The sequence below is a fragment of the Panicum virgatum genome, chromosome 9N (assembly GCF_016808335.1).
Source record: "Panicum virgatum strain AP13 chromosome 9N, P.virgatum_v5, whole genome shotgun sequence".
Lineage (NCBI taxonomy): Eukaryota > Viridiplantae > Streptophyta > Magnoliopsida > Poales > Poaceae > Panicum > Panicum virgatum.
The window spans coordinates 62,812,458-62,837,106 of NC_053153.1; the positions used below are offsets into that span (position 1 = coordinate 62,812,458).

Below are 24,649 nucleotides of genomic sequence, written 5' to 3' on the forward strand. Positions count from 1 at the left end.
TCATATCTGGTTATTAGGATCATCTCATCTATATTCAATTTCACTGCACTAGTTATCCTCTATATCTTCTATTCTATACTAAATACCAACCGTGGGGTCCACTTATCAGATTTTTTATCCTTCCCCACCCCATCCCCACGCCGCGCCCCTCTCTCTCTCCAGCTCGCCGGCGTCGCCCTACCTCCCTTGCCGGTAGCATACGCACGACACGGCGGCGGCGGGCGCGAGGCCCTCGAGCTCGTGGGCCTGGAGCGGATCTACGGTCCTCGGGCTCGCCGGCCTCGAGCTTGCCGACCTCGGAGCTCGCCGCGGTGGAGGTGGCCTGCCGGATCTCCACCTCGTACTCGCTAGCCGCAGCAAAGGTGGCCCGCACCGGAGCTCCAGCACGCGCGCTGGCCGCGGCGAGGTGGGGGTGGCGGCGGAGGTCGACCGGTGGCGGAGGGGAGCGGTGAGCCCGACGGAGGAGGCCTCTCGCAGCGCGGCGGCGGAGTAGCAGGACAGTGGCGGTGGAGGTCTCTCGCAGCTGCGGCGGCGGCGAGGCGAGGCACTGCGGCCCAATGGCGCGCGGCCCGGAGGCCCCTAGCCTGTGCGGCCGCGCCTGGTCCGGTCGCTGTCAGGGGGGGCGCCGCGACCGGGTTTGGGCGCGCTCTAGTCGACCAGGACGGGTCAAGGCAGGGCGAGCCGAGCGGCGGCCAGAGGCGGAGTTGTGACCGGCGGGAGGAGGTCGAGCCCAGGACGGGGTGCGGCGGCCGGAGGCGTGTCCGCCCACGCGAGGAAAGAGATGGGGCGAAGACATAGAGAGGAGGAAGAGGGCTAGAGGAGGCGGAGCACAGGAGGGGGCGGCGGCGGAGGCGGTGGAGGCTCGAGTGGTGTCTTCGACCTGCGACGGAGGAGGCGGGGCGCGGGCAGGGGGTGGCGTCGGAGGCGTAGAATAGGGTTGGATATCGAGCCGGCTCGGCTCGACTCGAGCTGGCTCGTTAAAATAGCGAGCTATCTCAGCTCGGGTCGTTATTATAACGAGCTAGGAGTCAGGCTTGGCTCGACTCGTTTGCTAGCTCGAGCCGGCTTGATTAGCTCGTGAGCCAGCACGCAAAATGATGTTGTTAGCTTTCTTCCTCCAGATCGTGATGCGGCTGCTGGCGGTGCTTCTTCTCCATGCCCACAGCCCGTGGGGAGGGGGCTCGAGGCGGTGGGGTCGTAGGGCGCCGAGTGGTTGAGTCTGGCGTGATGCTAGGTAGCAGCCGGCCAGGTCCAGAGGAAGCCAGAGGTGACGACGGGGAGGGCAGGAGGTGGGTCGATGCTCGTGCCCCCGCCGCCTACTAGCTGGCAGCCGGGCGAGGTCCAGGGGAAGCCGGAGGTGAGGATGGGGCCTGGGGAGGGCGGGAGGCGAGCGAAGCCCGTGCCGCAGCCAGTCTTCACTGGGAGCGGCCAGCGGCGAGGTGTGCGGGGCCGCCTGCACTGTTTCTGCCTGCGCTGGCCGACCGGGGCTGAAGGAGAGCAGGATGGGAGGACCGTGTGGCGGGCCCAGGAGCTCGTGCAGCGATCGGGGGATGCTGATGGAGCATCTACGAGGGGAGAAGAAGGGGTGGGAACCTGGGAGTCAGAAAGCCACGGGTGGTGGGGGGGGGGGGGAGGGGGGGGGGGGGGCGGGATTGGATTGAGTTTACATGGGCTCTCAATCTTATTTGGCTGGGTTGGGCTATAGCTGTCGGCTCATTGTGGCTCGCGCTAAATACTTGGCTTGGCTTGGTAATATTTGATAACGAGCCGAGCCACTAATGAGCCGAGTCGAGCAAGCTACGAGTTTTTCGTCCAGTCTTAGCGTAGAAGCGTGCGGAGTGGAGAGGTGGTTGACGATAGCGGCCGCGAGAAGGATACAAGATTCCTCTTGGTACAGAGGAAACACAACGATACTGAAAGTTACCGTAAGCTTTACAGTAGACCGGTGCAGGGAATTTTACGGTAACCTATCCTCCAGTACCCTTTACAGTTCAGCGGTGCGAGCAGCCTTAAACTGTATACGATGTTCAGACTTTCGGTATGCAGCACTGATCTGAACTTTGAAACATTGTGGAATAGAGTAAGCCGACGCTAGAAAAAGGAGCCGAGCCGAGCTCGCGAGTGCAGGCGAAAGCTGAGCGGGCGCCAGCACGTGGGAGCCAAATGGCAGCAGGCGTCGGATTGAAGGTAGCATCGGGCGTGGGGGTGCACGCGGGCGCCCAAGGGAAGTTTATATTTTAAAAATTATAAATCTTAAATTGTGCATCTAAATTAAATTACGATTGCACCATTATATTTTCCATAACAATACCTTCAAAATATGACCATGCTTGCCTATATTTGCACGATGATGCAATTCTAGTTTTTTCTATTTTTTCCATTTCTTTTTCCTCGTACTGCTTTGCATCAATTATTTATTTATTTTTCTCTTTCCCTATTTTTCATTCTAAAGCTAATCTACAACCAAACATTCGGTAACGTTGACATATTTGTTCGCTTTGTAGATTAAATTGTTCTGTGACGTTGACCTATTTGTTTGCGATATTCATTTTCTATTACTTATCCTACACAATCAAATGTTCGTGATGTTTTATATTTTATTCATTGTACATTATTATTTGTTCAATATGTTAATTTTTTATTTGTTAAAAAACTATTTATTCGTGTTGTTAAATTATTTGTTCCCAGAATCCAAAATTAATTATTTAATGTAAAAGAAAATATTTTTTAAATAAAATTGCATGCAAACATAGGCAAGTGATGTCTTGTCCTAAAAATCTTGGCATAAGAAAGATAATTGTGCAATCCAAATTTAATCCGGATGCTTGGTTTAATAGTTATAGCTTTTTCAATTTTAGAATTGCATGCATGTGTGAGTGATGTTATCATTTTTGTCTCTTCTACATGCATACAAAAATTATGTTCTAGCTAGGAGGCAATATGCGCAACAATCTCTACTATTAATGGGCCAGCATTTACCGTAATAATCCATGCGCTTCAGACACGGTTTACAGAATCATCACCTAAAGTGATATGGATAACCGCGTCCGTTGATGTGAAAATAGAAAGAATCCACAAATTAAATGGCGCATGTTTCATGCGCAAAAATTAAGCTATTTGGACGAGGACGAGCCAGTACATACTGTTCAGTATTTACGTAGCCTAGGTGAATAAGTATATCGAAGTAGTAGGCCTTGTTTAGTTGTATAATTCAAAATTCCAAAAAAAAAATTCCGACACCTGCATGCAGACTTAAATCTAGACGAAATAAAAAACGCATTGCACAGTTTGCCTATAAATCGCGAGACGAATCTAATAAACCTAATTAGACCATAATTAGATGCTAAATTGCTACAGTGATACTACAGTAAACAACCTCTAATGACGTATTAATTAGGCTCATTACATTCGTCTCGCGATTTACAAACGAGTTCTGTAATTAATTTTGTGATTAGTCTATATTTAGTACTTCAAATGTTGAAAGATTTTCTTTCAAAAATTTTACAACCTGCAACTAAACAAGGCCTACGTATAATGGTGGTGACGTACGGCAGTCACACCATCATTAACAGCTTCTTTGAAAAGCTTTCCTTTTTTGAAAAGTCATTATTAACAACTTGGATTTTCAAGGAAGAGAATCATCATCACCAATAATGCAACAGCAAACATGTATATTAACTTTTGCCCATGAGGTGTTGTCATCAATATATAATCACGGTATAGTATAATCTGACGGTTTTGGTGAAAATATGGACCCTGTTTGGCACTGATGTGGCTCCTCGAAAAATAGCTATGGTGGAGCGGTTTCTTTGATAAAGATGAAGCTATCTTGGAAAATATTTGATAAAATTGCTTCCTCAAGCTTAAACAGGTCAAATATCCACAATACCCTTATCTTCTTCATTTTCCATTTCTCTGTGTTTCTTTTCCTTCTTATTTTTATCCTCCATTCTCTCCCATTATCCTCTTCTTCCCGCATCAGCCGCTGCCATCCCACACCTCCTGCCGCCTCAAGGCTCGCACCACCACCCCCATCTTAGACCTTTGTGGCTCCGCCTCACGCTCGCGTCAGCGCCTTTGCCTCCTCTGCCTCAAACGCAAACCGGCAGCTACTGCCTCCACCTCGAGCTCGCGTTGGCGGACGTTGCCTTCACCTCGAGCTTTGCGCTGGTGGCGTGCGCCTCAAGCTCGCGCCGGTGGTCTGCGCCTCATGCTCGTGCTAGTGGCCGCCTCCTCCTCTACCTCAGGCCTCCGCATCATGCTCGCACCGGCAACCTCTGCTCGCGTCGCGGACCTCCGCTCGCGCCATCAAAGGTCAAAAAGGTAAGTGAGTTGGAGGAGCCACACGGAGCCAGTTTTTGGGCTCCTCCACCAAATAGCTCCAATGAGCGGAAATTCAGGGGTTACTCTGCCGAAGCCATTTGGTTCTACCCTATTTGTTTGATAGGGCTCCAGCAGAAGCTGTGAAAGGAGCTCAAGCTGGAGGCCTCTCAAAGAGGCCCGTAATTAAACCGTTTGGTGCCCACAATTTGCTCAGCTGGCATGTGGGTCCATCTTTGCTTCTCGATCAACAGCTTACCTGGATGGAAATATGTTGTCACTAACTAAGTTTTAAATTACCACGTAATCATGGGAAATTATACAAATATCTAAACAGGTACACCGTGGTCAATTTGAAACTGGCCCCGCCCCTGCCTGGATGCTCCCTTGTTTCATGTCTGCCGTCGGTCTCATGGTACCCACGCTACTAACAGTACGTCAGGAAGAAATAAAGAAACGAAAGGCGAAGAGCAACCAAATGAAACATGCATGATGTGCACTGCCGACCGGTACCCTTCAGCTTCATTAGCGTGGAAAAGATGCAAAAGTTTCTTGCAATCCGGGTGGCCTTTCTGAAAGCACCTGAACCTGAACCTGACGGACTGGTAGTAACTTTTTGTTTGTTGCCACTCAAACACAAATGCCATTTGCGCTGAGCAAACTCCATTAGCAATTTACTTTATGATAATGCGGCATACAAATGACAACGCTAATAATTAAAGTCCTGTCTCAGCTTGCTCTCTCCCTACCCCTGCAGATGTGTTCGACAGGTTCCGAGATGACACGGGCAGTTTCAGAGCAAGTCTGAGCAGCGACCCGGGTGGCCTGCTGAGCCTGTACAACGCGGCCCACATGACGACGCCCGGCGAGTGGGTCCTGGACGAGGCCATCTCCTTCTGCAGGCGCCACCTCGAGTCCATGAGAGGCGAGCTCGCGTCGCCCCTCGCGGAGCAGGTGTCCCGTGCCCTCGACATCCCTCTCCCGCGGCTCCCCAAGCGGCTGGAGACGGTGCGCTACATCGTCGAGTACGAGAAGGAGGAGGGGCACGACCCCGTGGCCCTGGAGCTCGCGAGGCTCGACTTCGACCTCGTCAGGGCTCTTCAAAATTTAATTATTTCGCGCACGTGTATGATGCATGGTTGCTGATGATCACCTACCCTTTGGCTCGATTTTGCAGGTGGTGGAAGGAGGTTTATGGGGATGTGAAGCTGAGTTACGCCCGAGACCGCCTGGTGGAGAACTACTTCTGGACCTGTGGGGTGTTCCATGAGGAGTACTCCCGTGCAAGGATGCTGTTTGCCAAGACGTTCGGAATGCTGTCACTGATGGATGATACTTACGATGTGTATGCTACGCTAGAGGAGTGCCACGTACTCAACGAAGCCATACAAAGGTTACTATTTGGAAATTATCAGGAAAATACCACAATCTCAAAACAGAACTCTAGTGGTCTGATTAATTATTCGGTGTTGTTATATATCGTGTGCCATTAATCTGCAGATGGGATGAAAGTGCTGTTTCTACTCTCCCGGAATACATGAAGAAGTTCTACATCAATCTTCTCAAGACCTTTCAAGAGTGCGAGGATAGCTTGCAGCCTGATGAGAAGTACCGTGTCTCCTATGCAAAGAAAGCGGTAAGGCATGAAGCAGTGACGAGTATGCATGCGCTATCCAGTAAAAGTGGATGATGAATTACATACGAATGACAATGATGCACAGCTACAATCACGTTTAATTTCTACGATCGAATTAGTAGTAAAAATGTTTCTTTAACCATGTGCAGTTTCAGCTGTCATCCAAGTACTATCTGGACGAGGCCAAGTGGTCCAGTGAGAAGTACGCTCCGAGCTTCGAGGAGCACGTGGAGGTGTCGGTCATGTCGTCTGGCTTCCCGACGCTAGCCGTGGTGCTGCTCATGGGCGCCGGCGACCTGGCGACACGGGAGGCCTTCGAGTGGGCGATCGGCGTGCCCGCCGTGGTCAGCGCCAGCGGGGAGGTCGCCCGTTTCCTCAACGACATCGCGTCGTACAGGAAGGGGAAGAACAAGAAGGACGCGTTGAGCTCGGTGGAGTGCTACGCCAGGGAGCGCGGCGTGTCCGGGGAGGAGGCCGCGGCGGCGATCGCCGGCATGGCCGAGAACGCGTGGCGGATGATCAACCGCTCGTGCATGGAGGTGGGCGGCGCGCTGCTGCCGGCCGCGCGGCTGGTGGTGAATCTGACCAAGACGCTCGAGGTCATATACCTCGGCGGTAGGGACGCCTACACCTTCGCCGGCGACCTCAGGGACCTCGTCGTCTCCCTCTTCCTCAACGGCCCTGCTATCTAAAATTCTAAATCTGTATCTTGCCCGCAGCCGGCGGATCTCAGGGACGGAGTCGCAGCAACTCGACACTGGATTGCTTCCTCCCTCTTTCTCTCTCTGTTTTTTTTTCAAATAATGCCCGCTTTCTCTGTGTGTGTGGGCGTGGGTGTGCTGTCAGTCAGTTGGAATTTTTTTTTACGAAGCATGCATGTAATGTGTTTTGAAAATAAAAATAAATGCAAAAGAAGATTCAGTTAAGTATACGCCAAAACAGTAGAGTTGTCCTCATCATCTTGAATATATAGACTTTTAGATATCCAATTTACTTATTATGTGAAACTTTGACTCCGAAAAATGTAAGTTTTGGAGAGTAAACTATACAGAAAACTAGAAAAAAGTAATAAGAAATTTTGTTTCTTTACGGGGAATTAGAAAAATTTGTTGAGCACCGTACCCATATCATCCTAATCTGCATCAGACCATGTTTGTCTCAACCACATCCACTCTTATCTTGGGCTACAAGCGGTGCTATAAATGGTCATACGGCACAAGATCCAGAACTTGGTCTCATTCGTTCCCGGGTGCCGTGTCCTGTGCCATGTTAGGGATACCTACACCTTCGCTGGCGACCTCCGGGACCTCGTCATCTCCCTCTTCCTTTTTTTTTTGCGGGTAAAAGAGAGCTTCATTAATTAGTGCACAAGGTACAATCGTTTTTTTATCAGGGACCTCGTCGTCTCCCTCTTCCTTAACGGCCCTGCTGTCTGATAAATCTGTATCTTGCACGCAGCCAACGGACCTCAAGGACGGAGTCGCAGCAAATAGACACTGGACTGCTCTCGCTCTCTCTCTGCTGTTAGTCAGTCGGAATTCTTTTTCTTCGAAACATGCATGTAATGTGATTTGAAAATAAAAATATTAGATCCGGTAAGGTATACTATAAGAGCAACTCTAGCAGGGTGACTAAATGGACTTCCTGCAAAAATTTGATCTCCAGCAAGAGGAGCAAATGAGCTGCCATTTTAGTAGATCTTCCAAATTTCTCCCCCCATCTCCCAAATTTTGTGGCCCTCTATTTAGGCTGCCAACTGTGAGTCCCACCAATTTGTTTGTTTTCATTTTCACAGAGCTGTACCCGATCCATCGCACGCCAGGCGTGGCGAGCGCCCCCGCCTCGCACGCCCCCGCCACCCCCGCCCTAACCCCGCCGACGCCACGCCGCCGGCCGCCCTAGCCGCCGCCGCCCCGCCCCTCTCCTGTCGACGCCACGCCGCCGGCCACCCTAGCTGTCGCCGCCGGCCCGCCCACCTCCGGTCCTCCTCCCCGGATCCGCCGCCGGAGCCGTCGGCGCCTGCTTCTTACCGCCGGAGCCGCCCATCGGCCTCATCGAGCTTGGCATCCACAACGCGTTCGGCCTGAGCGCCATGCGCACACGCGATGGCCGCGGCTCGTGCGACGCCTACTGTGTCGCTAAGTACGGCGTGAAGTGGTTCCGCACGCAGACCGTCATCGACAGCCTCGCGCCGCGGTTCCACCAGCAGTGCTACTGGGACGTGCACGACCACTGCACCATGCTGACCGTCGCCGTCTTCCACAACTGCCAGATCGGCGACAAGGGCGGCCTCGTGACCGGCGACCCCGTCAAGGACGTCCTCCTCGGCAAGGTGCGCATCCGGCTCTCCACGCTTGAGACCGGACGCATCTACACGCACGCGTACCCTCTCATCTCCCTCCACGGCGGCGGCATCAAGAAGATGGGTGAGCTCCAGCTTGCCGTGCTGTTCTCGAGCACGTCGACGCTGGGCCTGCTCCAGACGTACGCGCAGCCGCACCTGCCGCCGATGCACTATCACCGCCCGCTGTCCATCGTGCACCAGGAGAGGAGACGCGTTGTCTGACCTTGAGTAATCACCCAACTGTTTGCTCAAATTTTATCTCGGCAATGCCTATTTGGTTGGAGTTGAGACGCGCTGTCTGACCTTGGGTATTCTAGCTGTAGGTATGAGGGTCTCAGCCTCTTAGGCAGGCATTATCAGCCTCTGTGTTTATTCAAATGCATCGAAATTTGAGAACCTGACCACAAAGTCATGTTTTATAGTATGTCTCAGATTCGACGCCGCCATGGAGAGACGTCATCTGCAATAGGCTACCGGCGGCGGGGTGAGCTCGAGGAACTTGGCGCCGCCTGCCCGCTCCATCTCCGGCGGCCGCAAGCCTCCTCGGCCGACTACCTCTACCCCGTCCAAGAAACAGCGCCAGTCCTTCGTCGCTCCACTTCCCCGACCTTGCGGCCGACTACCTCTACCCCGTCCAAGAAACAGCGCCAGTCCTTCGTCGCTCCACTTCCCCGACCGAGCGGTGGCGGCCTGCATCGACCAAGTACCAGCGGTGGCCAGCATCCACTCCCCGGCATCAACCAAGTACCGGCGGCGGCCAGCATCAACCAAGTGCCTGCTGTTTTCATTTCGTTCAGTCTCAAAATGCAGAATAATGCCGGATATTTGTTTAATTTTTCCACCCAAGAACAGGCTCTGAGTCTGATGAATGCTGTAATGGATTCCTGTTCACACAGTTTGCATGAATGTTGAGGTTTCTGTGTGAATATTCAGTTGGTGATTCTGTCTGCATGAATGTTCAGGTTTCTGTCTAAAGATTTATTTTATTTCTGTGCTGTTCATTTTTCCAAAAAGGGTGGTGTGGTATTTTTCCAAGAGCTGCGCAGATTTGCACCAGTTGCTCTTCTTGGGTGTCAGAGCTGGAGCAGATTGGTGCTGCAATGCCACTGAATAAAAGTTCTAGCTGATGACAGGACTACAGTTGTATCATTTTGGCATCATCTGAATATGTGAAATGTTCAGTCAAGCATTTTGCTGAACAAAGCTGTTGTTCAAAAAAATTACTAATATGTGAAATGTTCAGTCTGTTGGTTACTCAACAGATGGTACTGCAGATGGTTTCTTGTCTTCTTGATGATGGGGAACAGCCTGTTGTTTGGTTACTTGGTTATCTGAATTTCAGCAAGGAACAGATGGTACTGCTCGTTTGTTCCATGGACAACAGCAAAACAATATTTATTCAACAGAAAAAAAGGAGAAGATGTTATAATCGACAGCAGAAGTAGCAAAAATGTCAGACATAATTCAGAATGAACAAAAACCACTTATTGTGCATATTACAGTCAGGCAAACATAATTCAGAATGATCCACAATGCAGAATCAAGATGATCTAATATTCAGAGTTACAATGATCTAATATTCAGAGTCCAATATTCAGAGTAACAGAGTTACAATGATCTACTATTCAGAGTTACAATGATCCACAGTGCTATCTATCATTGTAACTTACAATGATCCAATATTCAGAGTCTCTCATGTCTTCTTTGCTAGCTTTTTTTTTTGCAACCTCTTCCTCCTTTGGAAGATGCATGCTTGTAGTACTCCATCAAGATGCATCCTTGTAGTACTCCATCAAGATGCTGGTAGCCAGGAGTTGGTTTACGCCTGAAAAAGGGACATGAAAAGAAGATCAAGAACAGTGGTACTCCGTCAAGATGACCTGCATGTTTGTTCAGACCATTCAGCCTGAATGTTAAATGCATTATAGAAGCATAAAAGATGCAGATGACATCAAAATTGACATGCATATCTGGTCAGGAAGGATGACATAGCATTTTCCATCAGAACATAATAGCATTTTCCATCAAAATTGACAAAGAATTTTCCAACAGAACACATTCAGTTATTGCAAGAGCCAGTCAGGACTCCAGCTGAAATTCAGTCTTGCAGATACATGAGTTGACACTCTTCTACAGCTGAAATTCAGTTTTTTCATGAGCAATTCTACAACTGGAACTAAGTTTTGCCGGCAAAGATGGAGAAGCATACCTGAATACCTCAACTACCTAAAACTATGGATCGCCCACAAATGCTCGACGAGATTGTTTCGGAGCTGCTCATGTGTCGATTTATCCTCGGTCCCTTGATGCATCTTGAGGAACTCCTCCAACATCTGCGGATCACGATGCTCGTAGTCCTTAGGAACACCTTTGTTTGTCCAGTAAAATAGGTGCAAAGCAAATTAGTATTTGTGAAAATTCTGGAAAGTCTCGTTCAATTCTAGTAAAAGTTTGCTACTGTCCACTTTTATAATAACTAGCAAATGACTATGAACAAGTGTATTTCATAACTCAATACAAGGCACCAAGAGGCTTTGGGTTTTTGCTGAAATATGTTAGTACATGACTAATTTTCCAGAGAGAAAATCATAGCTTACTTTGATGGGTTATAGGTGAGAAAGCAAGCTCATTCATGCTTGACAGATGGTCTCCAAAGTTTTCAAAGACAAGCAATTTTGGTTCCAGCAAGTGAAGGAATAACAAGATGCTTGTCTGGGCGTAACAGAAGAAGCCAAATACCTTGCCTGGGCGTCGGCGGTGCTGGCTCCACCTCGCGGCGACGAAGGCGGGGAGGCGCCGCCGGGCGGTGGTCGGGAGGCGGCCCTTGCGGAGGACAGCCGGCAGGGAGGCGTACGTGGGGCAGGTCGGCGCCGGCGGCTGGAATCAGCGGAGGGGGGGAGGTAGGGGGTGGCGGCCAGGGAAGGTAGGGAGGTGGCGCCGACAGGGGAGGCGGGACGTGCGGGGTCGAGGCGGCGGGTGGACGCCGAGCGGGCGGCGGCGCCGGACGGTGGCAGTGGCGCGCGCGCCGGCGGCGCGGGGGCAGAGCGCTCCCTGGGCTCGGACGGGCAGGGGAGACAGAAGAGAATGACAGGTGGGGCCGAGATGTCAGTTGAAAAAAAAATAGAAGCCCAATTTAGTTAGTCCACTAGAGTGGTGGGTAAGGCGACCTCCAACGGTGCCCTGTAACCCCTCCCCACGTAGGCCCCCCAAAGCTCTCCTCTTATATGGTGGGAGTTGAAACTCTCCCCATGTACGGGGAGAATTGAAATTCTCTCTATATCTCTAATCACACCGTTTCTTTGCGATATTAATCTTGTTTGAGTCCCGTAACACGATAATAATGTGTATTATGACAGTACAAATACTGTATGATTTTTTAAATACAAAAACGTTAAATAAATAGTTAGTTAATGAGTGATAGTATATAGGGGGAATAGATATGGGGGGAATGGTTGGAGAGAAGGAGTTATAGAGGGAGGAATCTTTTGTAAGGAGATAATAAAATATAGTAAATAGTACGTTTAGGGGGAGTTGGATGGAGGGAATGGTTGTAGAAAGCCTAAGTAAAATTCTGGAGTCACCCTCCCATGTTTCTGCCTCCCAATGGTTCTGCCAACTCCCCGTCTCATCCATCCGATCGATATCTGACGTCCGCCCCACACCCACCTCCTCCCCGCACCGCACCGCTTCCTACCCTGCGGCCCGCGCCCCACACCCACCCACTCCTCCGAGGCTCCGACGGCTCCCCTTCCCCTCGGCCCTCCCCATCCTCTCGCCCGGCCGCGCTCTAGCCAGCCGCGCCGCCGCCTGCCGCTCTAGCCAGCTGCGCCGCCACCCTCCACCCCTGCTCTGTCCCCCGCACGCCGCCGTTGAGGGCCGGACACGCCTCTCCCCCATCCCGCGTCCGGCCATCGCTCTCCGGTGTCACCGCCGCCGGAGCCGCCCTGCCCCGCAGCAGCATCGCTCCGTCCTCCCCCGCCCTTCGTGGTCGACACACGGCGCTGCGGACAAATCTCCGCTGCACTCGCGGGCCTCCGGCCTCCCCAGCCCGTCGACGCCGCGGCCGGAACTCTACGCGCGGCCGGCTCCGCCTCCCTCTCGCTTGCCGACGGTGGTCGCCAACTCTCCGCGCGAGTTCGATATCCCACCGCGCCGGCGCTCCGCCATCTACGCGCCGCAGGCAGATCTTCGTGCGCGCGGGAGGCAGCACAGCTCCTTTGGACTCCCCCGCCCATTGCTGCTGACGCTGCGGACGGAACTCCGCGTGCAGGGACACGTCCAGCCTCCCCCACGCCTCCCAATTGACGCACGGCGCTGCCAGCCTCGCCCTCTCACCGGCTCTCCAGGTGATGCTAGCGGAGCCGCCGTTGATGGCTGTTGTTTCAGCACGACCATATGTGTGCTCGTAGCACATGGCTGCTTGGGTGCTGAGCAATGGTGCTGAGCAATGGGTGCTGAGCAACGGGACGAAGCAGCATCTTTGTTCTTGACGCGCTGAAAGTTCTGCTAGCATTCAGAGATCGCACTGGCACTCAATACAATACTTACAGTTTCACTTTTTCTGATTGATTTGGCAAAATGCTTGTGACATAAATTGAACATCTTCTGATCTTCTCATTATGTTTTACAGATAGTATACTATATTCATGGCAAATCTAGGAGTGTCTCTGTTGTCATCGAATTTATATTGGTTGTGCTAGAGCAAAGATATGGCGAATTATATGTTCCCTTCCATCAGCAAGCTGCCATTGTAGGGTCACTGTGACATTATAATGTATGCAGGCAGCAGATGTGAATTACGTGAGTTCGGTTGTAGACTGTCAGCCTGTAGATTATGTAATTTGTTTTAGTTGAGATACCAAAATGACTAGCACTATATTTCAGAAGAAAAGGGCTAATTCTTCTTTTGGTGGGTACCAGGAAGTACTGCTAAGTCTTCTTTTGCTGGGTGCCAGGAAGTATCATTCTTGTAAATTTATTTGAGTTTCTTGATTATAGTTCTCTGAACTTTGCCTGCACATGATGGTTAATTGTTCGACCGTTCACATGTTGATTGATTATTTGACCATGCATTTTTCAATGGTCCTGTTGACTGAATTGACATGATTTAGATTTGTCTTCAAGATCCTGTTTGAATGATATTAGGGTTCCCTTGTTTATTCCTTACTTTTCTTATATGCATTCAGCATATTTGAAAACCATTTGGATCAGTAATGGCCTATGGACAGTAGAGTACTGGGGACTTATAATTATGACTATTTAAACTTGAATTGTTTGCGTTCTTTCCAGTTAGACTACGGACAACACCATGGAACCCTGAATTTTGTTGCTCTGGAGTCTGGAAAATCATAGAACTTCACCTTTCCATTGCTTTGCCGTATCTCCCTTATTTTCTTTTTCCCGCTGTCAGGAAGAGCTGTCTACTTTTTAGTGAAATTGAAAGTTTTCTAAAGTTCATGTTCTTGGTTTGCTCATCCAGATCTAGGGCAAAGGCCAACAAGGAAAACAACAAAGAGGCTTTGGTGAAATTTCACTACAAGGGCATGGGTGTGGTTAGAGACATGCTTGGTGAGATATTTTGCAATTGCTGGTCTAGATTTTCATTTTGAATGTTGTGATTTGATCATTTCATCATTTTGTGCCCTCAACATTCTTAGATAGTGTGCTTTTGGATGTTTTGGCGGCACTATTTTGATGTCTGTTTCTATAAAAAATGAATGATATTTCTGTTGGGAGGAGAATTCGTCAGCAATTCATTCAAACATAGTAGGAGATTGATACAAGTACAGTAACATTGGGAAAAATATGATCTGTGTGGCCCAATTTATTGAACAAGTTCAACCAAGTTTATGTTGTACTTATGATTTAGACAATATGTATATTGTCTTCTTACTATATTTCTTTAAAATTATTTCATTTTATTTAAAAATTATGTGCCTGTAGCATCGCACGGGCCTTTACCTAGTCATTTTAAGATATACAGACCAAAAGGACCTTATAACAATATAAAATAGAAGCAAAACAAATAAAAATTATCTGGAGTGAAGCATATCTCCCCTGCCCTAGCGTACATGGAGCGCCAGGGTTTCCGTCCGGTGGGGAAATTTTTGTGTCAACAGTGTTTTATCTGGATGTTGCATTCTCATCGAGGAATTTAGAATGTTTCATGCAACATGAAACAAATGTTGCATCGTATTTTTTTGCTCATCATTGATGGATGAATAATTAATTTTTCAACATGCTTTGTTGTTGCAAATGCTAATTCTTGATGTTGCATACAGAGCATGAAGATATGAAGCTAACAAAATTAGTTTTGCATTTTTAGCATTTTTCTACTATTTTCTACGGATTTTACAGGAATCAGACGAACAAAAACAAAACTGAAAACAGGGACTCCATTGCAAACCGGTCTGACCGGTTGCCAATACCAGTCAGACCGGTCCTGGGTGAGCCAGGGCACGCTGCGGCCATGGCCATAGCCGGCGCGGCTGGCGGTGGGGGCGCTGGTGCTGCTCCGGCGAGGGTGGGCGGTCAGGGTCAAGTCGAGGAGCATCACCGCGATGCGGCACACACCATGTGTGCAGTTGAGCGGCGGCTTGGCGGCGGTTGAGGCTTGGCGACACGCGGGCGGTGCAAGCAGGGCAACCGTGGCGGCGCGATGGTGTTGTGGCCCCGGTGGCGTGGGAACGAACGGAAAAGGGGTCCGGGGAGCTTCGGTGACTCACCATGAACTTGTTTTGGGCATCGATTCAGGTGGAGGAGGGCCGGAGGGAGGGGCTTACGTTGGGGTGGAGCTTCGGGTGGAGCAGCCGCTCCGGCGGCCCGGAGATGGCCGATTCCGGCCGGGGTAGGGCTCAACCGAGCTTGAGGAGGGGCGACGGAGGTGCGAGACGAGGTTGCGGAGGTGGGCGTGGGAGGAATCGACGATTGGCGGCCAGGGATGGCAGGAATCAACGACAGTGGCGGCGGTCTGCTTCGGCTCGACTTTAACTGAGAGGAGGAAAAAGGGAAAGGGGACGGGAGGAATGGGGCACCAGAGACAAGAGGATAAGGCCGACCTCGGCGTGGATGGCGAGGATCGCCGACGCGACGGGTGGAGGTCGTTAGCGCTGTACTGGTCATCTTCGCGGCGAACTTCAACACATTGGTCAGACCGGTTGCCCCGATCGGTCTGACCAGTCACGACCAGCACTTCCGGAGTCCGATTTTTGAGCTCCTAAAATTGAAAATTCCATATTGAAACTTGAATTTTGATAAAAACAAAAGTTGTAGAGGATAAGAAAGTCTTCAAGATTGCTTTTGGGCACAAGTTGATCTGAGCCACGATTTGAGAAATAAAACAGGCCAAACCGAGGTCAAAGCTAAGTTGCAATTTAGCTCAAATGGAAGTCAAACCCAGACTGGATTTTTACTGCAGTTTTGAAAATAAAGAAAATGATCAAAATTTTGGGTCAAGCATACTTAGTGGAAATTGACACAAACATAATTAAATTTGAACGCATATAATGACATGAAATTCAAATATAGTTATGATGTGCAATTAATGCTAATGACATAGCTCAAGCTATGCTTAGTGACTAAGCACAAAATTAACACCTGAGGTACTGGTGTTACACCGTAGCCACCTCGGCTCACGCCCCTCGCTCCGTCAGCACCCCACGTCAACGCCGCGCGTGTCGCGCCGCCACCGCAGCCCCTGCCCCTCACGCCTCCGATGCTCTGCACCGCCGCGCCCTGCCTCACGACGTCGTGCACCGCAGCCCCATGCAACAAGCAAGGTAAGGGAGGGGATAAGAGGGAGAGAGAGAGGAGGGGAGGGGATAAGAGGGAGAGAGAAGTTGGTGTGCAATTGACAGATCGGCGAATGGCTGCGGATCGATGAGGAGGATACCGTCAGATTAAGGCTGTTCGCACCGACGTACTGGACCGCTCCTCCAGTACGCCTTTAGCGTAAAATCGCCTACACCGAGCCACCAACTGCGCGGTCTTGGCCTATAAAAGGAGGGTTGGTCGTTCACACAGGGAGAGAGAGAGAGAGACACAGGTAGCAGACAGACCGAGAGGCTGAGAGAAAGTGAGGCAGAGAGAAGACTCTCGCTCGTCGCCTGCACTACTCCCACTGCCAGAAAACCACCACGCCCACACACAAGCAAAACGGAACTAGAAGCCATCATCACCACCTCGATCCAGTGCACGTCGACGCCAGAAAGAACGCCGGAGGCGGCCAGTTGCTGCCGCACGGAGGAGTTGGTCATGGCCGGCACAGGTGGTTAATTAAAAACACTAATCATTCTCTCTTCCTCTCTCCCTGTTTCACGCATGCATGGCCAGCTAGGGAGAATCTAAGAGGAGTCCATTTGCGCAACCTGCGCGCCGGAGATGCCGCCGCATGGAGTACGATCGCTGCTGCGACCCAACTCATCGTCAAGCTTTCGAGCTCATCATCATCACTTACGACGGCACACTCCTATGTCGACTAAAAACCTCGCGGCGCCCGGCTCGCCTTCTTCTCCAGGCCCCGCTCGACGAGATCGATGCGGACGTCGGCCGCGGCCAAGTCACCGGCATTTCACCGTCCTTAGCATCTTCCGAGCAGCAGCGCCGGAGCTCACCAAGCCCAAGAACGGTCAGGCTGGCAGCGGCGGCGTCGAAACTGGCATCGACGACGACACCGGCGTTCATCGGCTCTGAGCACAACCCTTGGTTGAAGCCATTAATCGGCGTCCGCAGCGGCGCGGCGGCCGAGCTAGTCCACTGCGCCCCATGGAGTCGATGGGAGAGCCGAACACAGCACCTCCGAAGTTCTGCAAGAGCGGGAGTGATCGACTGCCAAATAAAGCTCTAGCCACCCTGAGTCACTTCACGTCATGAGTTGCAAGGAGCAGCAAACAAGTATACGTGCATGCATGGCCCATGCACGAAGACAAGCAACATGCACTACGTGCACCCGAGGCCATGCTTGTGCCGTCCAGAATATTGGCATTACTATTAGGACCAGCCTACGTACGATGGAGCCGGTCGCCTATGCGCCGCCGCGGCCTCGGCCATCTCGCCACGCATGATCGCTTGCCTGCTCACCAAAGCCGTCCATGAGCCGGCGCCGGCGCAGTCCCGGCCATCTCGCCATGCACTTGCTTGCCGGAGCCATCCATGAGATCGCCTAGCTACTCTGAAGTGATTCCGGTTCTTCACTTGCACGAGTGCCGCGCCTTCGGATCATCCAGAGCGCGAAGCCACGAGTTTATAAACTCACAACTTGTTCATATGCCACGATGCTGTGATACAATGTCGCCGACGCCAAACTCCTCTTGTCCATGCATATACGCCTGCTAATGGGTCGGGGGAAATGGGCTTTTTGGGGCGGGTTTTTATATGGGGTGTGTGTGGATGGGTGGAAACGGGTTTTATATGTCAAAAGGTTGGGGCGGGTTGGGGTTAGAGATGGGTTGGGGTAGGTCGGGGTATTGCAAGGCGCCCCGCCGCGGCGAGCGCCGCGCTGTGCAGCCACCGGGCGCTGCGCCAGAAGCCGGCGTCCTGGAAGCTGGCCCAAACCTCCTTCTTGCCCTCGGCGAGGTCGTCGTGCCTGGGCGCCCAGTAGCAGAAGTCCATGGCGTCGCCCGTTCCTGTCCTTGGCCACGGCGGCAAGCGCCCTGGGCGTGGCGTCCGCGGAGACGAGGCCGTCCACCTCCTTCTTCTTGGCCTGCACGGTGGAGTCGATGTCCTCGACGTCCAGCTCCGAGATGTCCTCCGTCCAACAGTCCTTGGGGACCAACTGGTGCGGTCGCCGCGTGGACCCCGGCCGGTGTAGGTGTAGGACCAGGTGACCTTGGCCGGCGGCATAAGGATCTTCTCGACGATGGAGTCGATGCAGGGCTGGACGATGCGGCTCTCGCCCCAGCCGGAGATCCGCCAGGCCGCCAGCAGCACGGCGACCGAGTCCTTCCACCCCTACAGGACGCACGAGTCGAAGAAGGCCTCCAGCTTGGCCACCAGGTTCCCCTTGGCGACGGCCTCCGTCATCCGGAGGAACCGCGCCGCCAGCATCGCCGGCACCAGGTTCGCCGCGCTGATGCTGATGGAGATGCCGTAGCAGAACTTGGCGCACAGCTCCAGGGCCTCCTCGCCGCCCGGGATGTCGTGCAGCGCCACGGGCACCGGCTCCTCGTCGCCGTCGTCGGCGTCGGAGCAGAGGTGCCATCACTGGCCTCTCGTCCCTCCCGCCGCGCCGCCGCCGCCGTTCGACGACGCCCGCGACCTGCTGCGCCGGAAGGACATCCGCTTCACGAGCGAGCCCCTGGGCCCAGCGGGCAGGTGCTGCCGTTCTTGCCGCAGGGGTTGACCGCTCCATGAACGCCGCCGGCGCGGCCATCCTTCGAAACGGCCAGCGAGAAGCCGGATTGCAAATCCAAGCGGAGGCTGCGGAGCAAGCTCGGTGGAGCGGTCCGGCAATCGGCGGGGGAGCGCGGCGGCGCAGCGATTCGGCGGCGCCACCGGCTTGACGCGGGTGGGGTGGGCTGAGTTTACGCGATGGTGGAGCGGAAGAAGGAGGCCAGCCCGGCGGCCTTGAAGCTGGCGGGCTTGAAGCTCCTGGACCTCCCGTGCTTCCGTTGTTGGGTTAAACCCATTTGATGGGGCGGGTTGGGTCGGGTGAGAAGACTAATTGAATGAGTCGGGTTGGGTTGGGACAATTACCTGCTTATATTTGGGTGGGGTTGGATTTGAGGCGGGTTACAGCCCATTAGGAGGCGTAAATGCATATGCTATCCACCAATGACGTTTTCATGTCGCCCGTGACTGACTGGCTCCACGAACTGATGAGGACGTGGATCACGCCAACGCTTATTCCTATATATCAACATATCACCCAAGTGCATATTATGCATGGATGAAGTGAAGCGAAGACGAAGACGATGACCACGCGCAGCTTAATCGGAGGTGTCTTGCGGATTTAATTCGCGGGAGTAATTAACTAGGAGCTTTCTAAAGCCCCGGGAACCATGGTACCACGTCGCTTGAGTTGAATGGTCCTTGTGGCTGCGGCGCACATTATAAGAAGAGGACTTGTAATTTTGTTAATCAAAGAATTAAATACTTTTTCTCTATCTTTGTCTCTTATTTATTTGTGTACTTTAGTACACTGGCACGCCCGCAATATTTTACTCCACGCGCATCCCCCGTGTATTAGTATTTCTATTTATTTTCCATGTCAAACAAGGGTCATGGCGTGACCATCCCTATAAAATCAGATAAAGAAACAACAAAATTGCAGCAGCATCGTGCGCCGCCGCTGCTTCCTGTGCCCTCTGCCTGTCATTGGTCGCCGCCGCTTTCCGCGCTGAGTCGCAGCCGCTGCTCCCCGCGCGTGCGCCTTTGTCGCTCCCTGTGCCGTGCCGCCGCCACTGCTCCACTACACGCGAATTTCCTCCTTGGCCCTGGCCCTTCTTCGCTGGGCGAGGCGCCGTTGTAGGACTGGCAGCGTGCTCCTCCTCGGCCCGCACGCACCTCCACTATAGGACCAGCTGTGGCCCCGACCTGTCTCGCGCCGCCGCGGACTCGCAGCCGCTGATGCCGTGCGCCATGGCCTTGGCCCGCCTTGCGCTGCGGCCGACCCGTAGCCACCTCAGCTCGCGCCCCTCACTCCGTCGGTGCCCCATGCCACCGGCCCGCGCCGCGCCGCCACTGCGGCCCCTGCCCCTCACGCCTCCTGGCTCCTATGCTCTGCGCTGCCGCGCCCTACCTAACGACGCCGTGCGCTGCAGCCCCATGCAACAAGCAAGAGAAGGGGAGGGGATGAGAGAGAGAGAGGAGGGGAGCGGAGGGGATGAGAGTGAGAGAGAAGGCGGCGTGCAATTGGCGGATCGGCGAATGGCTGGGGATCGATGAGGTGGATGCTGTCGGATTGAGGCTGTCCGCACCGGCGTACTGGACCGCTCCCTCCAGGACGCCTTTAGCATATACTAGGCAGGTTGGCGCGCAAAGCGCCTGTAGCAAAAGATTTGATGTAAAATAATAATAAAAATATATTATCGTATATTACAGTTAAAGCAATATCGTGTTGATATATTTTGGCAACGTGTTGATGTATTGAATGAAGTGTGATAGGTATAGTTGATAGATTGTCATATAATTATATTTTGCGAGTTTATGAAGTGGAATTAAAATCCAATAAGTAGTAGGGGCTAGCACGTGTAGACGTAGTGTATGAAATATGGTTATTGTTTTCATGTAAATAAATAATTAAATATATTTTGTGGGTGGATTCCAATTGAATATTATGTGGGTAACACCTAAATAACACACAGGGCCCACATGGGCCCTGTATAAATAGTACATAGAAGAATTTATTTTGTGTATGTTAGTAGATATAATTGATGAATTAGCTTACGCTAATTATTAATTTTGGTAGAAAAAATGATAGGGTTAGAAATGAATGTATGATTCAATTATATTTTGCGAGTTCACAAAGTGAAAATAAAATCCAATATATAATAGAGGTAAATGTAGTTTATAATTTTTTTTCATAAAAAACTAAACATTTAAACACATGGGGCCACTTTTTAATTTTTTAATTTTTAATTTCGAATTATATTTTTTTATTATGAACAGTACCGGTGGGCCACATGAATAGGGCCTTTTTATTATGAACAGTACCCCCGGCCCCCATATGAACAGTACATTTTATTATTTTTTAAATGATGAACAGTACCCCCGGCCCCACGTGGGGCCGCGACGCATGAGCGCGCGCCAATTCCTGGCGCGTTAGTATAGTACTCAATTTGCTAGTCACGGTATAATGTGGGCAGTTTTGGTGAAAATAAAATTAAACCGCTTGGTGCCCACAATTTGCTCGGCTGGCCTGTGGGCCCATCTTTGCTTCTGGATCTGCAGCCTTGGTTCTACTGTCTACCGTCGGTCGTCGGTCTCATGGTACCCACGCTATTAGCAGTACGTCGCAAGAAATAAAGAAATAAAAGAAGAAGAGGAACCAAATGAAACATAACGTGGAAAACATGAAAAAGCTTATTTTAATCCGGATGATGTGGAAGATTCGTCGGAACCCGCCTTTCTGAAGACGACGCCAAGGTTCCAGCTAGCAGAGAAATGTGTTGCACGCGCGCCGGGTACGTATTGCCGCAGGGCCGACAAGATTAGATTACATTGGTAAAATACTAAGCACGCCAATCACGTCATTTTGTTTTCAAATTACTACTTCGATTCGACCATTAGGGTTCCATTCCACCACCGTCTTGGCAGGCTCTATAAATAGGGTGCCCAGCGACGATGGAGAGACCAGGGTAATAACCTAGCTAGCTAGCCTGCAAGCAGCGAGCCAGTTGAGAACTGCTTGTTGCAGGGGGCACACACACATCGCTGGTGCACGTCCATGGCTGCGAGCGAGGCCGCGTCTCCTCCTGTCAGCGTGGAGATGATGATGGGCGCCGCTGGGCTCACGGGCTTCGAGCCCTGCGTGTGGGGTGACTTCTTCATCACCCTCGCCCCACCGTTCTCACAGGTGATTACTCCTAAACGCCATCGATACTATGTATCTATCTGTTATTACATAATATGCGGTTGTGAGTCGTAACGCAACAACTCGGCTGCAGTGCTGTGCGGTCGCAGAGACCAGAGACAAATTCTAATTTTCTTTTATCTCAAAAATGTATACGCATGCTTGCTATACAGGAGGCGGAGAAGCGGATGCGAGAGCGGGTGGAGCAGCTCAGGGGCGAGCTGCGCCACCGTGTTTTTGAGGCTGCCGGCGAGGCCATGAGCGTGGCTGACACGGTGGCGCTGGTGGACACGCTGGAGCGCCTCGGCGTGGACAGCCACTTCCGCGAGGAGATCGGGGCCGCGTTGAGACGCGTCGTCAATTCAGGGCCAGGGAGCTGCAAGGACGGCGACCTCCGCGTCGTCGCGCTTCGGTTCCGCCTGCTCAGGCAGCACGGCTACTGGGTTCCAACAGGTGCGTGCGTCTGCCGTACGCGCGGCAACAGCGAATCTCTTGCAATGGTACCTGAACCTGACGGACTGGTAGTAACTTTTTGTTTGTTGCCACTCAAACACAAATGCCATTTGCGCTGAGCAAACTCTATTAGCAATTTACTTCATGATAATGCGGCATACAAATGACAACGCTAATAATTAAAGTCTTGCTCTCTCCCTACCCCTGCAGATGTGTTCGACAGGTTCCGAGATGACACGGGCAGTTTCAGAGCAAGTCTGAGCAGCGACCCGGGTGGCCTGCTGAGCCTGTACAACGCGGCTCACATGGCGACGCCCGGCGAACGGGTCCTGGACGAGGCCATCTCCTTCTGCAGGCGCCACCTCGAGTCCATGAGAGGCGAGCTCGCGTCGCCCCTCGCGGAGCAGGTGTCCCGTGCCCTCGACATCCCTCTCCCGCGGCTCCCCAAGCGGCTGGAGACGGTGCGCTACATCGTCGAGTACGAGAAGGAGGAGGGGCACGACCCCGTGGCCCTGGAGCTCGCGAGGCTCGACTTCGACCTCGTCAGGGCTCTTCACCTCGAGGAGCTCAGGGCCCTGTCCTTGTAAGTACAGATCAGATCACGTGTAAAATTTAATTATTTCGCGCACGTGTATGATGCATGGTTGCTGATGATCACCTACCCTTTGGCTCGATTTTGCAGGTGGTGGAAGGAGGTTTATGGGGATGTGAAGCTAAGCTACGCGCGAGACCGCCTGGTGGAGAACTACTTCTGGACCTGTGGGGTGTTCCACGAGGAGGAGTACTCCCGTGCAAGGATGCTGTTTGCCAAGACGTTCGGAATGCTGTCACTGATGGATGATACTTACGATGTGTATGCTACGCTAGAGGAGTGCCACGTACTCAACGAAGCCATACAAAGGTTATTATTTGGAAATTATCAGGAAAATATTTATTAACCACACAATCTCAAAACAGAACTCTAGTGGTCTGATTAATTATTCGGTGTTGTTATATATCGTGTGCCATTAATCTTCAGATGGGATGAAAGTGCTGTTTCTACTCTCCCGGAATACATGAAGAAGTTTTACATCAATCTTCTCAAGACCTTTCAAGAGTGCGAGGATAGCTTGCAGCCTGATGAGAAGTACCGTGTCTCCTATGCAAAGAAAGCGGTAAGGCATGAAGCAGTGACGAGTATGCATGCGCTATCCAGTAAAAGTGGATGATGAATTACATACGAATGACAATGATGCACAGCTAAAAGCACGTTTAATTTCTACGATCGAATTAGTAGTAAAAATGTTTCTTTAACCATGTGCAGTTTCAGCTGTCATCCAAGTACTATCTGGACGAGGCTAAGTGGTCCAGTGAGAAGTACGCTCCGAGCTTCGAGGAGCACGTGGAGGTGTCGGTCATGTCGTCTGGCTTCCCGACGCTAGCCGTGGTGCTGCTCATGGGCGCCGGCGACCTGGCGACCAGGGAGGCCTTCGAGTGGGCGATCGGCGTGCCCGCCGTGGTCAGCGCCAGCGGGGAGGTCGCCCGTTTCCTCAACGACATCGCGTCGTACAGGAAGGGGAAGAACAAGAAGGACGCGTTGAGCTCGGTGGAGTGCTACGCCAGGGAGCGCGGCGTGTCCGGGGAGGAGGCCGCGGCGGCGATCGCCGGCATGGCCGAGCACGCGTGGCGGACGATCAACCGCTCGTGCATGGAGGTGGGCGGCGCGCTGCTGCCGGCCGCGCGGCTGGTGGTGAATCTGACCAAGACGCTCGAGGTCATATACCTCGGCGGTAGGGACGCCTACACCTTCGCCGGCGACCTCAGGGACCTCGTCGTCTCCCTCTTCCTCAACGGCCCTGCTATCTAAATCTGTATCTTGCCCGCAGCCAGCGGATCTCAGGGACGGAGTCGCAGCAACTTGACACTGGATTGCTTCCTCCCTCTTTCTCTCTGTTTTTTTTTTCAAATAATGCCCGCTTTCTCTGTGTGTGTGGGCGTGGGTGCGCTGTCAGTCGGTTGGAATTTTTTTTACGAAGCATGCATGTAATGTGTTTTGAAAATAAAAATAAATGCAAAAGAAGATTCAGTTAAGTATACGTCCAAAACAGTAGAGTTGTCCTCATCATCTTGAATATATAGATTTTTAGATATCCAATTTACTTATTATGTGAAACTTTGACTCCGAAAAATGTAAGTTTTGGAGAGTAAACTATACAGAAAACTAGAAAAAATAATAATAAATTTTGTTTCTTTACGGGGAATTAGAAAAATTTGTTGAGCACCGTACCCATATCATCCTCATCTGCATCAGACCATGTTTGTCTCAACCACATCCACTCTTATCTTGGGCTACAAGCGGTGCTATAAATGGTCATACGGCACAACATCCAGAACTTGGCACGACATG

At 51.8% G+C, this 24,649-nt stretch overlaps 3 protein-coding genes and 2 long non-coding RNA genes across 7 annotated transcripts; 3 read left to right on the forward strand and 2 right to left on the reverse strand.

Annotated features, from left to right (window-relative positions):
- Nucleotides 1-3,941: 3,941 nt before the first annotated feature.
- On the forward strand, nt 3,942-6,897 carry LOC120690260 (beta-selinene synthase-like). 3 transcript variants are annotated; one of them, XM_039972858.1, is made up of 5 exons: nt 3,942-4,323; nt 5,078-5,345; nt 5,498-5,713; nt 5,821-5,956; nt 6,106-6,897. In XM_039972858.1, the coding sequence occupies exons 2-5, from the start codon at nt 5,173-5,175 to the stop codon at nt 6,646-6,648; spliced, it is 1,068 nt and encodes a 355-aa protein (XP_039828792.1). In that variant the 5' UTR covers nt 3,942-4,323; nt 5,078-5,172; the 3' UTR covers nt 6,649-6,897. The 3 variants fall into 3 exon arrangements, with proteins under 3 accessions (XP_039828792.1, XP_039828790.1, XP_039828791.1); XM_039972857.1 differs by having other exon boundaries at nt 3,943-4,925; XM_039972856.1 differs by having other exon boundaries at nt 3,942-5,345.
- Nucleotides 6,898-9,742: 2,845 nt separating this feature from the next.
- Nucleotides 9,743-11,633, reverse strand: LOC120690262. Its single transcript, XR_005681673.1, has 3 exons — nt 11,040-11,633; nt 10,510-10,668; nt 9,743-10,125 (listed from the first exon to the last, which is right to left on the reverse strand). It is a non-coding gene; the product is annotated as an uncharacterized LOC120690262 (long non-coding RNA).
- A 163-nt stretch (nt 11,634-11,796) lies between these two features.
- On the forward strand, nt 11,797-14,104 carry LOC120690261 (SH3 domain-containing protein C23A1.17-like). Its single transcript, XM_039972859.1, has 2 exons — nt 11,797-13,100; nt 13,780-14,104. The coding sequence occupies exon 1, from the start codon at nt 11,836-11,838 to the stop codon at nt 12,742-12,744; it is 909 nt and encodes a 302-aa protein (XP_039828793.1). The 5' UTR covers nt 11,797-11,835; the 3' UTR covers nt 12,745-13,100; nt 13,780-14,104.
- Nucleotides 13,904-16,149, reverse strand: LOC120690263. The gene is made up of 2 exons (XR_005681674.1): nt 15,897-16,149; nt 13,904-15,516 (listed from the first exon to the last, which is right to left on the reverse strand). It is a non-coding gene; the product is annotated as an uncharacterized LOC120690263 (long non-coding RNA).
- Nucleotides 16,150-21,584: 5,435 nt separating this feature from the next.
- LOC120690259 (eudesmanediol synthase-like) lies at nt 21,585-24,340 on the forward strand. The gene is made up of 6 exons (XM_039972854.1): nt 21,585-21,813; nt 21,984-22,263; nt 22,474-22,846; nt 22,946-23,164; nt 23,282-23,417; nt 23,567-24,340. The coding sequence occupies exons 1-6, from the start codon at nt 21,685-21,687 to the stop codon at nt 24,107-24,109; spliced, it is 1,680 nt and encodes a 559-aa protein (XP_039828788.1). The 5' UTR covers nt 21,585-21,684; the 3' UTR covers nt 24,110-24,340.
- Nucleotides 24,341-24,649: the final 309 nt, after the last annotated feature.